The 14,953-nt window shown below is 38.4% G+C and overlaps 1 protein-coding gene across 1 annotated transcript in view; it reads left to right on the top strand.

Annotated features, from left to right (window-relative positions):
* The window catches only part of LOC125659379 (uncharacterized), a 28,221-nt gene extending 14,998 nt beyond the window's left edge, over positions 1–13,223 (top strand). Inside the window, exons 7-24 of the mRNA XM_056149455.1 lie at positions 29–460; positions 587–817; positions 1,163–1,381; positions 1,649–2,611; positions 3,175–3,387; positions 3,908–4,138; positions 4,544–4,768; positions 5,685–5,915; positions 6,930–7,142; positions 7,262–7,501; positions 7,926–8,138; positions 8,310–8,537; positions 8,797–9,009; positions 9,113–9,340; positions 9,504–9,710; positions 11,235–11,462; positions 11,688–11,912; positions 12,057–13,223. Coding sequence (XP_056005430.1) covers positions 29–460; positions 587–817; positions 1,163–1,381; positions 1,649–2,611; positions 3,175–3,387; positions 3,908–4,138; positions 4,544–4,768; positions 5,685–5,915; positions 6,930–7,142; positions 7,262–7,501; positions 7,926–8,138; positions 8,310–8,537; positions 8,797–9,009; positions 9,113–9,340; positions 9,504–9,710; positions 11,235–11,462; positions 11,688–11,912; positions 12,057–12,289 — 4,973 coding nt within the window. The 3' untranslated portion in view covers positions 12,290–13,223. The remainder of the gene's footprint in view (positions 1–28; positions 461–586; positions 818–1,162; positions 1,382–1,648; positions 2,612–3,174; positions 3,388–3,907; positions 4,139–4,543; positions 4,769–5,684; positions 5,916–6,929; positions 7,143–7,261; positions 7,502–7,925; positions 8,139–8,309; positions 8,538–8,796; positions 9,010–9,112; positions 9,341–9,503; positions 9,711–11,234; positions 11,463–11,687; positions 11,913–12,056) is intronic.
* Positions 13,224–14,953: the final 1,730 nt, after the last annotated feature.

Here is a 14,953-nt window from a genome sequence, read left to right as displayed (position 1 = left end):
ATGTCTATCTGTATTTCCTTTTATGTAGGACCCACTCTGTTCCCAGAAAAGGTCCCTTATGACCCTGAAGAAATAGCACTGAAGGCTATAAATGGGATACCGCCCATGATTGATGTCAACAGGCAAATACCACCGCCTCTCACGTTGGACAACAATGTGAACACGAAGTCCTCCATAGATTTAGGCAACATGTTACCCGGTAACAACAACCGACGGCCAGACCCTATCCAACCGCTACAGAACATGCACGAAATTTGTCGCAGGAACGAAGGGCTTTTACTTGCGGATCCCACCAACTGCGCTCGTTACTACAACTGTTCCCGTTATGCTGTGAAATATGAAGGATTTCAACTGAACCAAGACGAATGCCCATATCCTCAGTTATTTTCCGTAAACACGGGATTCTGTGAAGATTTCCCGGATGTTAATTGCGAAAGTCGATATGTTCCTAAAGCTCCATGTATGTACATAATTTCTCCATTTACGTAAAAATGATGGGATATTATTAGTTTACAATGTTGTTTTTTTTTTTTTTTTTTAGCATAAAAGCAACATGGTAATGATAAAAAAATATTTTCCATTTTAGGCCAATATTTGAATTCCCAGAGAAATTGTAATGGACCAATGTGCGCTTTGCCTTGTGAAGAAAGGTCGCCATCTTGTGAAGGAATGCGAGACGGAAATAACACTTTTATTGGAAGAGAGTTATCTCCCTTCTATATCTCCTGTTTCAAAGAAAGAACCTTGTCGGTAGGGATTTGTCGGTATGGCGTGTACGACCCAAACCTGAGATTCTGTACAACGGAACTTGATCCTTGTAAGTAATCTGTGGGTGTGTTTTCAGTATGACATTATTAGTTCTTAGAAACATGTTATAACAAAACTTTTCAATCCTGTGCTTGAAAACAAAATGCAGGTGCCAAGGTTGGAGCCTTGACTAAGCTCCATCGAAATACACAAATAATCTGTAATATCACGCCGGGTATTCTCTTATAAGGAAAACAAATATGAACTTGCATGGAAATACCTGAATAGCAAATGTTTAGGGAAAAGAGACATATTTTGGAAGATATATTTGATATTTCTATGAGATCTACAATATATAATATGTAATGAGCTTTTTCTTTTGAAAATAGTGTTCAGATTTTCTCATATTTTCCAGTTTCCGTTGATACGTTTTGCAAGGAGCGACCAACGAAGGTATTTCCTCATATTGCCAATTGTGCCAGATATTACAATTGCAGTGCCAGCGGGAGGGATCCCGTTCTCGGGCGGTACCTCCGGGAATGTCCCTACCCAGAGCTGTTTAACATCGAGAGCCTGCGCTGTGTTCAACGGGAAGCGGCAAACTGCAGGTGGCGTTACGAACCTAAGGATCCATGTGAGCAAAATTCTAAATACTTATACCGGGTAATTTACTGGTAGAGAAATATAGTGACAAACTGTAGTGCGATGAGTAGATGTGTACGTATTGTAAAGTAGTTTGAAATTACCAAACATATTTACATGTTTAGAAGTTTTGGGACGTAGATGCTGCATACCATGAGCTTCATTTTGTTTTGTTTTTTTAAAGTAGAATACATTAGTTGATAGAATAAACGTTTTGCATTAACATTCACATGACATTAATGATTGTTGAACATTATAGGCGAATGGAAGAAAAATCAGCATTGCGAGGATCCGAACTGTGTGCCATGTGCGGTACGGTATAACGGGTGTCGACAGAAACCGGACGGAAACCATCCTGTCCCCAACAATAACTTTGAATACTTACAATGTCAGAATGGAAATGTGCTGAGTCTTAGATCATGTACACCAAACACATACGACCCAATCAATGCGGAATGTAGCATGCCAGAATACGATTGCAAGGGGCAGCCTGATGGAAGAAACCCAATGCCCGGAAACGAAATGGGCTATATACTTTGCCAAAAAGGAAATTACGCTGGAAAAGACACATGCTCTCCGAATTTCTATGATTCTCTCAACAGAATTTGCCGACCGAGAGCCGACAGGATTTCATGTGAAGGACTCTCTGATAACGTATATCCGATGCCAAGATCCAACTCTGACTTCTTCAAGTGTGAAGGCAATGTCCTGGTAGAGTCCGGTTCCTGCAGTCCCTATTATTTCGATCCAGAAATAAGACAATGTACTAACACCTTGGCCAATAGAAACATACCCAGAGAAGCTACTCCCAAACCGGGACTTTTACTCCCACCAATACCTCCCCCTGCGCTTACAACTACAACCACTACCATGGCTCCTATTCTACGAGAGCAGCCTTCAACTAATAAGTTAGATTGTACCGGTAAACCGGACGGTTTTAATGTAATTCCTGGATCTGCCACTGAGTTCTACATCTGCAGTAACAATAGGTTTTTAGGTTTTGATACATGCAAACCGTACATTTTTGATTTTGAACAACGAAGTTGTGCTGTTGCACCCTGTGTAGGAATGCCGGATGGACCTACTGCTATTCCCGGAAATGACGTATTTTTTATTGTTTGCGAAAACCAATTGATGAGTCAGCTGCGATCATGTTCCCCGGGGATATTCAATCCTGATATGCAGATGTGTGTTGATAGAAGGAGTTTACAGTTCAACCCCTGTAAGGAACTTTTCTGGCCCGATGGGTAGCTTCGCTTTGGGACCAAAGGGTTTATAGGATGGTGATTGGCTACATTATATGAAGGAATGACTACACGCAAAAACGTATATTTGCACTCATATGCACCATTGAAGTACACCATTAATGCCATCATATTGTATTAATTAACACGTGTGTTTAACTGTCATTGCACCTTGATCTTTTTCAGATGCTTTAGATAATAGCATTTCATCAAGCCGCTGGCAGTAATTGCTGAAACAAACAAATTAATCTTCAGGTTTTCAGGCTTTGTATAAATGTATCACTATACCTAACTGTTCAATCGTACCACCCCATGAGTAGAATAACAGGCTGAAACTGCAACTAACAAATATATTGCGATTGATATGTATCATATTGTATTTCAAACTTGCATGTATGTTGTCATTTTGACTATGATATTCTTCTGTGAACATTCTATAGATTTAATGATGACATGATGAATTTCAAATTACCTCAAGATTTCGAAGATTACTATAACAGAATAGTTAGATCATCCTTTCATGTTTCACAATCCTTTGTAGCTGACCCCGTAGCATTCTGTACCGAGAATCCACTAGCAATCATGGCACATCCCGACAACTGCGCACGCTACATTGACTGCACCAACCGGGACTCTTTGATTGGTCAATACCAACAAGAATGCAAGTACCCGGATCTGTTCGACAGCTACAATAACTCATGTAAATCTTATAGAGAGATCAACTGTGGAACTCGACCGGAACCAAAAGCACCATGTAAGTATCCGCTCATACCAGGTGTCTCATAATGAACAGGACATTTCTCAGGTGTCTCATAATGAACAGGACATTTTTCAGATGTCTCATAATGAACAGGACATTTTTCAGGTGTCTCATAATGAACAGGACATTTCTCAGGTGTCTCATAATGAACAGGACATTTTTCAGGTGTCTCATAATGAACAGGATATTTCTCAGGTGTCTCATAATGAACAGGACATTTCTCAGGTGTCTCATAATGAACAGGACATTTCCAAAGTACGAGTTCAGTTTTAAATAATCATGACGAATGTGAAACCGCATGTTGCCTAGATATAACACAGAATTGAAAAAAGCTGGACCTTGTAGAATATTTCTAGAGAACTTTACACAAACTTTACATCTATAAAAGTAATCTTAGGAAAAAATAATAGGAAAACGCTGAGTGGATATGGTCAAGTCTACGTATTTTTTGTTTGAGTTTACCCTCCAGTCCGTCCGTCCATCGAATTCTTGTATTTTGTGTTCTTTGCAACAGGTGACTATAAGATGAATCTGAAATGTAAGGACCCCTCTGGATCGTGCCCCCCGTGCGAAGCTAAGCATCCCAGCTGTATCGGAAAGAAGAACGGTCTCCAGGCAGTGCCCGGGAAAAGGAACTTCTTCATGGAATGTAGAGACGAACGAACAAAGAAAGTAACACAGTGTCCTGTCATGGCACCCAACTTTGACCCTGCCCTCGGAGCTTGTAGCATGGGACTAGATCCATGTATGTAGTATAATTTTGTACATATGTTGTAAACATTGTTTGTAAGGAGTTTACATGCATTTGAATAAAAGATGGACTTGATTGTGGATATAAATTTACAAAAGATAAGCTAATATTGTAAATGAAAATATGAAATTGTTTTTCCTGAAATATAAATCACATTGCATTATACATCGACGAAGTATAAATATTGTTGATATGGTCTTTTCCCCATGTGTTTAAACGTCCACAGATTTACCTTTTCGTTTTCTTTCACAGGTATATATGTACAATTATATTGTAATTGCATTCGTTACTTCTGCTTAGTAATTGGCTGGTGTGATGAAGACAAGCGGAAATACGTACCACACAGAGAAAAGACGTGCGCATCTACAGTGTATAAAATAAATGTTGTTTTCTTTCCAGTGGATCCAACTCCATACTGTAGAGCTAACCCGTTCGCAGTCGTTCCGCACCCTGACAACTGTCACCAGTACATTGACTGTCGACAAATGAATACACCCTTAGGGAACTATCTCCAAGAGTGCCCCTACCCCTTACTAGTTTCCGAGAACGATACCAACAGCGGCACGCCTTGTCAATCATTCGACCTTGTCAACTGTGGAATGAGAAGTGAACCAAAGAGCCCGTGTATGTTGATTATAATTTCAACCGATATGATTAGATATTTGTATAACATTTCAAACATAACCTGATAAGTTTAGACGTGTTATCCTAATCGATTATCGGTGCTGTCCCAATTTGTTTCCACCCCAAGCAATGCGCAAGTATCGACAAAGGACCTCATTTAGTACTTCTCTGAATGTCAAAGTGGGAAAGAATGCACTTACAGTCAGTGAGGAAAACGGTATCAACGTCTGATATATATATACTATATATATATATATATATATATATATATATATATATTCCGTTTACCTGATCGAGATATAGGGCTCACGGCGGGTTTGACCGGTCGGCAGGGGTTGCTTGCTCCTCCTGGACACCTGATCCCACCTCTGGTGGGTCCGTGTTTGCACAACTATCTATTTTGTATTGCTTATAGTAGTTGTAGGAGGTGTGAGATTGATCACTGTTCGTTATCTTCACCTTTAATATATATATAATCTAAAGAAATGCTTTACATAAGTGAAAACATGAAAGCAGTGTTTTCTTTGCAAGAAATATCCTAGATAATGTATGCACAGGCAACGAAGTAATATGGTATGATAAGCATTTCATACAATGTATGTTTATTTACTCCCTGCGTACTTACACGGCATTACTTAGTTTGTGTGTCAATCGAATTCGGATGATGTAACTGTGTATGAAACACTTGCTGTATACATTTACTCATTTGTCACACCCCTCTTGTAAATTTCGCACCTCACTGTGAGCGAGAGTTCTCTAATGGGATATAACTCGGACGCATCCTAAAACTTGTGTATTATATTCTGAACTAAGCCTTTAACAGTCTGTCAACGAACATTAAATCATAATGAAGTGATCATTCCTTTCACCGCCTCAATGATTAATATTCAACCAATGTTCTGCAATTTTTGTCTAGGCGACTACGAGTTTTCCCACAAACCATGTAACGATTTGGATCCCAATAGCTGTATCCCATGCAGTGTCAGACTGCCCAGCTGTCAGAACCTCAGGGACGGGACCCATCCCCACCCAACCATCCCCAACAAATACCTCATCTGCAAGTCGGAGAGAACGCTGCGAGTTATGACCTGTCCCAAGGGAGTGTTTGACGAAGTCAGTAGACGCTGTCATGAGCCTGTTGACACCCGTGAGTAGTTACATCACCGATTTTGTAGCACATTTATTGCTAAGTAGTATTCTTTAATAGAGATGATTAATTCCAGCAATACCATTTATTTCAAAAGAATTCGATAGGAAAAGGAAATGGCGCTTTCCTTACTAAAATCCAGCTGGAAGACGCGTGTATTCATGTTTATTCAATTGTTTTTGTCTGTTTATGTGTTGATTTACGTCCCGTTTGAGAATTTTTCACACATCCTTTAAAGGTGAAATTCCACTGACGTAAGTGTGTCGCCCAGGGTCGTAACTTGAAGGGTTCTTTTTCATCGTGTCAACACTAAAGTTAACATGAGACCCCGTCATATTCCCCTCCCCCTAAAAAAAAGAACTGTGACTTTCATTGCTAATGCTTGGAGCTTAGTAAAGGAATAACACGGCTTCGGAATCGAGAATCGAACCCGGGCCTCCCGATTTCGAAACAAGCACTATATCTACTAGACTACCGCTACATATTTCATGATGCTGTAGCATTGGTTTATTGTGATGTGGAAATTTTTAATAAGTTTTGAAATACTACATGCGACTTTTCACGATTAAAATCATTCATTTTATTTTTTTATTGAATAAAGTTTGCTACCCAAACTTACTGAAGGCATCTAAAAGAAACTTTATTTTGCAATGTTTTCTAAACTATACAGTATACATTGTATTTGTATACATTACTTCGTCCCGTGGGGATCCGGGTTAGAATAAGTCCTCATTACCCCTTGCTTGTCGTAAGAGGAGACTAAATGGGGCGGTCCTTCGGATAGGACTGCAAAAACCGATGCCCCGTGTCACAGCAGGTGTGGCAAGATAAAGATCCCTCCCTGCTTAAACACTGTAAGCGCCGATCATAGGCCTAAAGTTTGCAGCCTTTGACCAACAATGGTGACGTCTCCGTATAAGTGAAAAATTCTCCAGCGGGACGTTAAACAATATATAATCAAATAACATATACAGTAATTCATTACACAAAAATGGGGGGTATTTTTTTTATCAGGAAATCCTGCAGTCTTTTGTCAAGTCAATCCTAACGAGAGACTCCCGGATCCAGAAAACTGCGCCCGCTTCTACGAGTGCTCACTTCCCAACAGTAAATATGGTTCCTATATAGACGAGTGCGAGTACCCAAAACTGTACGACGCCGATGCCAAGAGATGCAGACCGTTCATGCAGGTGAAATGTGGCTCCAGAAGAATTCCCATTGATCCATGTATGTTTTATTTTACTGTTTACAGTAGTGTTGGTAGTTAAATGTAATAAGAAGTACTTTTACCTCTGCACTGGACATATATCAAGTAGCTGAGGTATTCTTAACTTTTGCTTTAACAGGTGAATACATCCAAAACGAATTTTGCCCGCCAGGACAACCCTCGTGTAAGCCGTGTAGGGAGCGTATCCCGTCATGCAATGGTCTTCCGAACGGAAACAACACATATCCCGGACAGGATGGCGGACCATTATACATCACGTGCTTTAACGATAGGACCATATTTGTTCGGACTTGTGAAGAGGGAATTTTTGACTCACGTGTTAGAGCTTGTGTTCGCTTGGCATCAGAAATTGATCCAGGTAAACAATACCAAAATCAGTTCCACTGTTTCGATAGTACTTTAATTATTGTCCAAGTATTAAGCTTATCGTGAACAAATCATTAGAGTTGTTAACAAAATAAGAATAAATGATAAAATATCATAATGTAAAACTTATACGGTACTAATTTTGATGCACCAGATGTTCATTTCGACAAATAATATCTCTTCAGTGATGCTCAACCCAAATTTTTGAAATCCAAAATAACATTAAACTTTGTAAGAGCTATTTTAGGGGGAAAGCAGAGTGCTAAAAAGTGGAGTCAGATTCGTCTAAGGATAAGAGCTATGCATGAGGGAGATAATCCTTAATTTTGAAATGAATTTCAAAATTTTATCACAGCAATTAGATAATTATACATCCGTATTTTCAAGCTAGTAATATGATTCGTTTAACATTCTAGCCAATCCGCGTGCGTACTGTGATGTCAACCCCGGTATTCGAGTGGCTCACCCCACAGATTGCTCGAAGTACTTCGACTGCTCCAGACCTAGTGGTGACCACGGACCTTACTTGTTTGAGTGCAAATACCCGGACTTGTTCAGTCAGACGTCCAATAGATGTGAAGGATATAACACTGTTAATTGTGGTTCCAAATTGGTACCACTTAATCCTTGTGAGTGCAACATATTAGATTTCATAAAGATTAACGCATTCCATTACTTTTCTCCAAAGTAATTTTGATTATGATGCAGTTATTTCATATATTTGAAAGTGGTTTTTAACTCTCATTGCGACACTTCTATGGATTGTTCCCCTATTCACTCCCTTTTTTTTATACGCATAGGTGACCACCTTCAGAACCAGTGTAAGCCCGGGGATGTTAATTGCGAACCCTGCGCAGATAGACTTCCGTCATGTGTCGGGCGGAAAAATGGTAACAATACAATCCCTGGGAGAGACTTGACAGACTCGTTCGTAATCTGCTGGGAAGGAAGAACAGTTAGTGTGGAGCAGTGCCCCCGGGGATTCTTCGACCCCGTGCAAAGGAAGTGTAGAACCGAAATCGGCGCAGGTAAAAACAATTTAAAAGTATTGAAATGATAATGGATTACGGAAGCTAGAGAGAAAAAACGCATCACAAGCACAAGGGCATACCCTTTCAAGTAGAATCTTATTTTGATGTGCTGTTCAGGTTTGCCTGACTGAACATTGAAGAACCTTATGCATAGGCAATATAAGTAACATGTAGTTGTTTAAAAATCTGGAATCTCCTTCTGTGTTGCGTTGATGTATCTTGTAATTTAACACCTCAAGTTCTTGTCTATTTACAGCGGCGATACGGGCTTATTGCACGGCTCACCCGGGGGATATAAAGGCAAATCCAGTCAACTGTGCCCAGTATTTTGACTGCGGAGAAGAAAGTATCAAAGCCCGAACCTTTCTGCGGGAATGTCCGTACCCTCATCTTTTCAACGACAAGACCTCAACCTGTTTAAACTTTACAATGGTGGAATGTGGGAAGAGGCGGGAGTACACTGCCCCATGTACGATGTGATAAAAAAAATAATAAACTATATTGGAATTTTTTGCATGTGATGTGTATGAGGTTTGAAACTTTATACTGTACTTTGAATCGTTATTTCACAGGTGATTATTTACAAAATCGATGTCCGCCCTCTAATCCGAGCTGTAAACCATGTGGAGAGCGTCATTTTGACTGTTCAAATCTTGGAGACGGTCTTCACGCTGTCAGCAAAGACACGCCCACGAGCGATTACGCCATTTGCTTTCGGGGCAGAACAATCGCTACTGAGTCATGTCCTGATGGACTATTTGATTCTGCTCAAAGACGGTGCGTCGGAAGCGTTACAGAAGGTACACAACAATGACACCGATGTTTCATTGGCAATTTAACCACTGAAAACTGTCCACAACAAAATAATTCAAATATTTAGTTCTGTTTACTATAGTTAGTTCGTGTTACAATGCATTTTCATTTATGTGTAATCAAAGGAATACGTACTTTGCGTATTTATAGATATGGTAAAACAGCACTGCCGTGATAACCCCATGGCTATCCTAGCCCATCCATTCCAATGTGCGCAATACTATGACTGCAGACGGGCGATCGGAAACAGCCACCTGAGGGAGTGCAAATATCCACAACTGTTCGACAAAAACACCATGACCTGCAGAAACTTCAGTGAGGTCGCCTGCGAAGATCGCATCGAACCCCAAGCACCTTGTAAGTACAGCAACTAAGGATTCAGTTATGCTTTTCACGCGAGATATATCAAACTTCTTCAGTATTAAACTTATTCGGCTGTAATTACAATTATTTCGAGTGAGATTTTCACGAAGTATAGCATATAAAACGTGTAGCAAACTTTTGATGTATATACATAGATAACACAAAAAATGATGACGTGAATCACTGGTTTTTATGTGACTCCCTCCTAAAAGTACTTATGAAATATCAAACTTTCTAATCGGTGAGCTTGTAACATCTAAAAAACAAATATTTTTATATTTTAATAAGGTCATTTGTGGGTTTTTAGGGCTATTCAATGCAATCCTTATTATGCATCAAACGTTTTAGCTTTACGACATAACATAGCGAATTTAACTGTAGTCCTGTTACACGTGCCTTTATAGTTATGGGGAGTTGAAATTTCTACGATTTCTTTGGATGCGTGTAAATATGCCCTTTTATTTCTTTAGCTCACCTGAGCTGAAAGCTCAAGTGAGCTTTTCTGATCTCCTGTTGTCTGTCGTCTGTACGTCTCTCTGTTAACTTTTTTTATTTTATATTTTTGACGACTGGGACAATTTCAACCAAACTTAGCTAAGAGCATCCTTGGGTGAAGGGCTTTTAAGTTTGTTAAAATGATGGACCATTCCCCTTTCAAAAGGGAGATAATCACAAAAATGCAAAACTAGGGTGGGGTCATTTAAAAATCTTCTTCTCAAAAAACACTGGGCCAGAAGATCTGAAATTTACATGAAAACTTCCTGACATAGTGCAAATTCAAGTTTGTTAAAACCATGACCCCCGGGGGTAGGTTGGGGCCACAATAGGGGATCAAAGATTTACATGCGAATATATAGGTAAAACCTTTGAAAATCTTCTCAAGAGCCACTGGGCCAGGAAAGTACAAATTTACATGAAAGCTTCCTGCCATAATGCAGATTCAAGTTTGTTAAACTCATGCCCCCCCCCTGGGGGGGGGGGGAGGGGGGCACAATAGGGGACCAAAGTTTTACATACAAATATTTAGAGAAAATCTTCTTTTTTTTTAAATTTCCTCTCAAGATCCATTGGGTCAGAGAAGTTTACATTTACAGGAACGCTTCTTGACTTAGTGCAGATTCAAGTTTGTAGAAATCATGGTCCCTGGAGGTAGGTTGGGGCCACAATAGGGATCAAAGTTTTACATACGAATATATAGGAAAAATCATTAGATATGGACCAAGATGAATCAGGTGAGCAATGTGGCCTATGGGCCTCTTGTTTAACATCAGTGTGACATTAATACCTAAACAATGTCTTTTGAATCAAGAAATTTTATTGGGTATGTTTAGCGATATTTTACGTCTATGTTTAGCGATATTTTACGTCAATGTTAAGCGATATTTTACGTCTATGTTGAGCGATATTTTACGTCAATGTTAAGCGATATTTTACGTCTATGGGGTTGCATCTTGTTTTGTCTTTAATCTGGTCATGTGACTTCGAAGCAAATTACTATTTTAAATTGTTTTCTATTAGGTGATTACCTACAGAATCATTGTGAGCTGAATGCCACAGATTGTACACCCTGCGAGGAGCGGCTCCCAAGCTGTATCAACCTCCCGGACAACAACAGTCCATACCCTAACAAAGAAGACTCAGAATACTATATCAAATGTTACCGTAACCGAACCGTGTCGGTGGAAGCGTGTCAAGTGTCTAAATATAATCTCGCCACCCGAGAGTGCTCGGAGAAAGTAGATCCACGTATGTTATTTATTTATTTTTTACATTGTACTGTAGTGCATCTTGTAATGTTATATTCAAAAGGAACATATGGTCTTCATCAGCCTTTAAAACTTGTGAACATCCATTTCTAAATGGTTAACACGCTAATTTCCTTATGATTTTTCAGAAGAAATCTAGTGTAAAAAGATAGGTTCAGCTAGCTAAATTACACATGGTCTTAAAACTATAAACGTTGGATTTCAGAGATCCTGGGGAAATTTTGCCGTGAGAATCCTTCTTTGATAATCCCAGATCCGGAAAACTGCGGGAGATACTATAATTGTAGCGACCCTTCAGTGGTCCGGGGACTAGACCGCCCCTTCCTCAGGGAGTGCTCATACCCAAAGCTATTCGCATCACCGGCGGTCGGATGCCAATTGTTCATGATGGTGGACTGTGCCAAACGCAAATCTGTGCCTATGTCTCCTTGTAAGTAGTCAAATATATTCACGTCACTTGGTAAGCATCCCCATCAAATTGCAATAATATGATATACATGTAATGTTCAATACATTATGTTAGATTTTGTAACATGGTGAATATTTGCATTTAAAAAGTCAATATCTATTTCAGGTGAATACGTAGAAAACCAATGTTTCGGACCAAACTGTGAACCGTGTGAAAGTAAATTCCCCGCTTGTATAAATAAACAAGACGGCAGTAACGTGTTCCCGGGCCGAGAAAATACGGGATACTATATCGTATGTTACCGCCAAAGAACAGTTGCCATAGTGTCGTGCAACCAAGGAATCTACAGTCATTTTGAGCGCGCATGCGTTGGCGATCCAAAACCACGAGTACAATAGTCATATATTATTTAAAGGAGTACATGTCAAACTGTAAATATTATGTACTAATATTATGTGTCTCACTTCTGCTCATCAAAAGTTGAAGACTATTGAAATCTCAATGGATGTGTTCATATTGTTGAACTCGCAAACAGGATTTCTACAAATTGCATTTTGGACGTAACAACGAGAAGCAGATAATGAGGACATGGGCCATGTTACTCTGATAAACCAAGAGGAAGGGTCCGCAAAATCAGATGTACTGTCGACACACGTATAAACTTAAGTCTCTCAGCAGCTGCCTTTCTAACATATTAATCAAACCACAATTTGATATATTGGGGATTACTTGACTAAAGCTGACATGGACAAAGACTATATAAAATCTGGGTAATTTTGTTCGGAATTGCATTGCACATGCAAACTTAAATATTCATATACATGTACGTGTGCATCATCAACTATTTGCATTTTCATGAATATTCATTATTGTAGCTCTGGATCACAACTTCTATCAGATTGATTCTTAAACTACCTCTATATCAAAGAAACTTTAACGGCGTTGTCAATTTTCATGGTCTTTCCAGATGAAGTGATCACGCTCTAGCAATCACCAATTTAGTGTATATATGTATAGTTGACAAATATTTAAAACTTGATTTTCAGCTACCTATAGCAATTAAGGGAACACATACTTACAAGATGGTTATGTAGTATACTCGTGTAGGTTTAATTTCTGTTGATGAAAATTGAGAAAAGTCAGTACTAAAACTCAACATCATCTTTAATGCTATGATTATATGTTTACTACCATTTGCTGTATATTTTTACATCCTGTTACCATAAAAAGAAGCTTTATATTGTCAGCAACACAATCATTCTTCTGTCATGTGTATTTATTGAACATCTTGTTAACTTATGGTACTTAATAAAAATGATTTGAATTCTCGAACTTTGCTTTTTACATTTTTAATATTACGTTTTAATTAGAATTAAGAATTTAACCAATTGCAATGTTCAGGTAATAAAAATTTTTAATTCATGTACAAAAGCCAGCTTGTTGAAAACCACACGAGAGACGAAGCATTGGGAAGTAAATCTTATTGCTACGACAATTTTAAGGGACCAGGTTAACAAAAAGTTGTATACTATTTATTATTTTTTAAATCGGCAAAGATGGAACCATTTTGCTGAATAGTAACAGTTTTATATAACTCCAGTAACAGTTTTATATGACCCCAGTAACAGTTTTATATAACTCAAGTAACAGTCTTTATATAACTCCAGTAACAGTTTTATCTCCAGTAACAGTTTTATATGACCCCAGTAACAGTTTTATATAACCCCAGTAACAGTCTTTATATAACCCCAGTAACAGTCTTTATATAACTCCAGTAACAGTTTTATATGACTCCAGTAACAGTCTTTATATAACCCCAGTAACAGTTTTATATAACTCCAGTAACAGTTTTATATAACTCCAGTAACAGTTTTATATAACTCCAGTAACAGTTTTATCTCCAGTAACAGTATATGACCTCCCAGCATCAATCTTTATATAACCCCAGTAACAGTTTTTATATGCCTTCCCAGCATCAGTCTTAAAGTTTATATAATACCAGTAACAATTTGATATGCTATTCAGTACCGGTCTTTATATTACAATCAACACCAGTCTTTAACAAATCAAAATACCCTCTCTAAGAGTTGTCTTTCCTTGCTTTCACTCACAACACAGCGTTAACATCTATGCATACTTTCAAACCCATGATTGAATTATAAGATAGCATGCTTCATCTTGACCAAAGTTTGTTGAGTTATGCTGAGTCTGGAAAAATACATTATAATTAGGTCCATGGGAAGTTCGCAGACTAATGTAATTACTACATGTGGTAGTCATAAACAAAGGTTATGGGAAATAATGTTTGAAAGTGTAAACGGTCAAATGACGTTTCAAAAACAGTACAGGAAAAAACTCTGTTATATGTGAGCAGCGATATACTGACCCTGAAGATAATTGTCCAATGCAACTGTAGTTCCATACATGTATATTCTAAACAATACCTTTTACCATGTGCGATTTTCTCGTCGTCAAGCTCCTTCAGTCAGCATCCAATTCAAGATGGCTGCCTGCCAATGTACTACGATTTTGATTTTACCAATTTTCTTGAACAGCACGAATTTTTTAACTAATCTTTAATCAGATAATGAAAGCCAACTTCATTATACAGAGATCTGATATAAAATTTGAACCTGTAAAATTTCAAAATGGGGTCGAAAATTACCAATTTCTGATTTGTTTACTTTTATCCATGCGCTCTAAAACAGAGTTCTATTGTCGTAGCAAAACGAAAACAACAGCTTGAGTTATCGCCATCTTAATTTTTCGAATAAAGATTCTGATAAAAGATTGCTGTTGCAGTTGAATTTGACCGTGCTCATCAGGGCTCTTTTGGTAGAATTTTTGAAATTCCACGTCATTTGTTCATTTAAAAAATAACCAAACGTAGTCAAAACAAATATTGCTCAAAATATTTCAAGAGTTAAATGTACTGTATCACCCCTGTAAATTATTGCACTCTTGCAAACCGAAAATTGTTCATCTCTTAAATGCATTAAGAGGAATTGGAAATCAAAATACTGAAACGAGGTGACGAACGGCACAAAATGTCACAAAGGTAA

The sequence above is a fragment of the Ostrea edulis genome, chromosome 9, assembly GCF_947568905.1.
Source record: "Ostrea edulis chromosome 9, xbOstEdul1.1, whole genome shotgun sequence".
Classification (NCBI taxonomy): Eukaryota; Metazoa; Mollusca; class Bivalvia; order Ostreida; family Ostreidae; genus Ostrea; species Ostrea edulis.
Note: the sequence above shows the minus strand (reverse complement) of the source record. Positions and strands in the feature narration are given on the sequence as shown.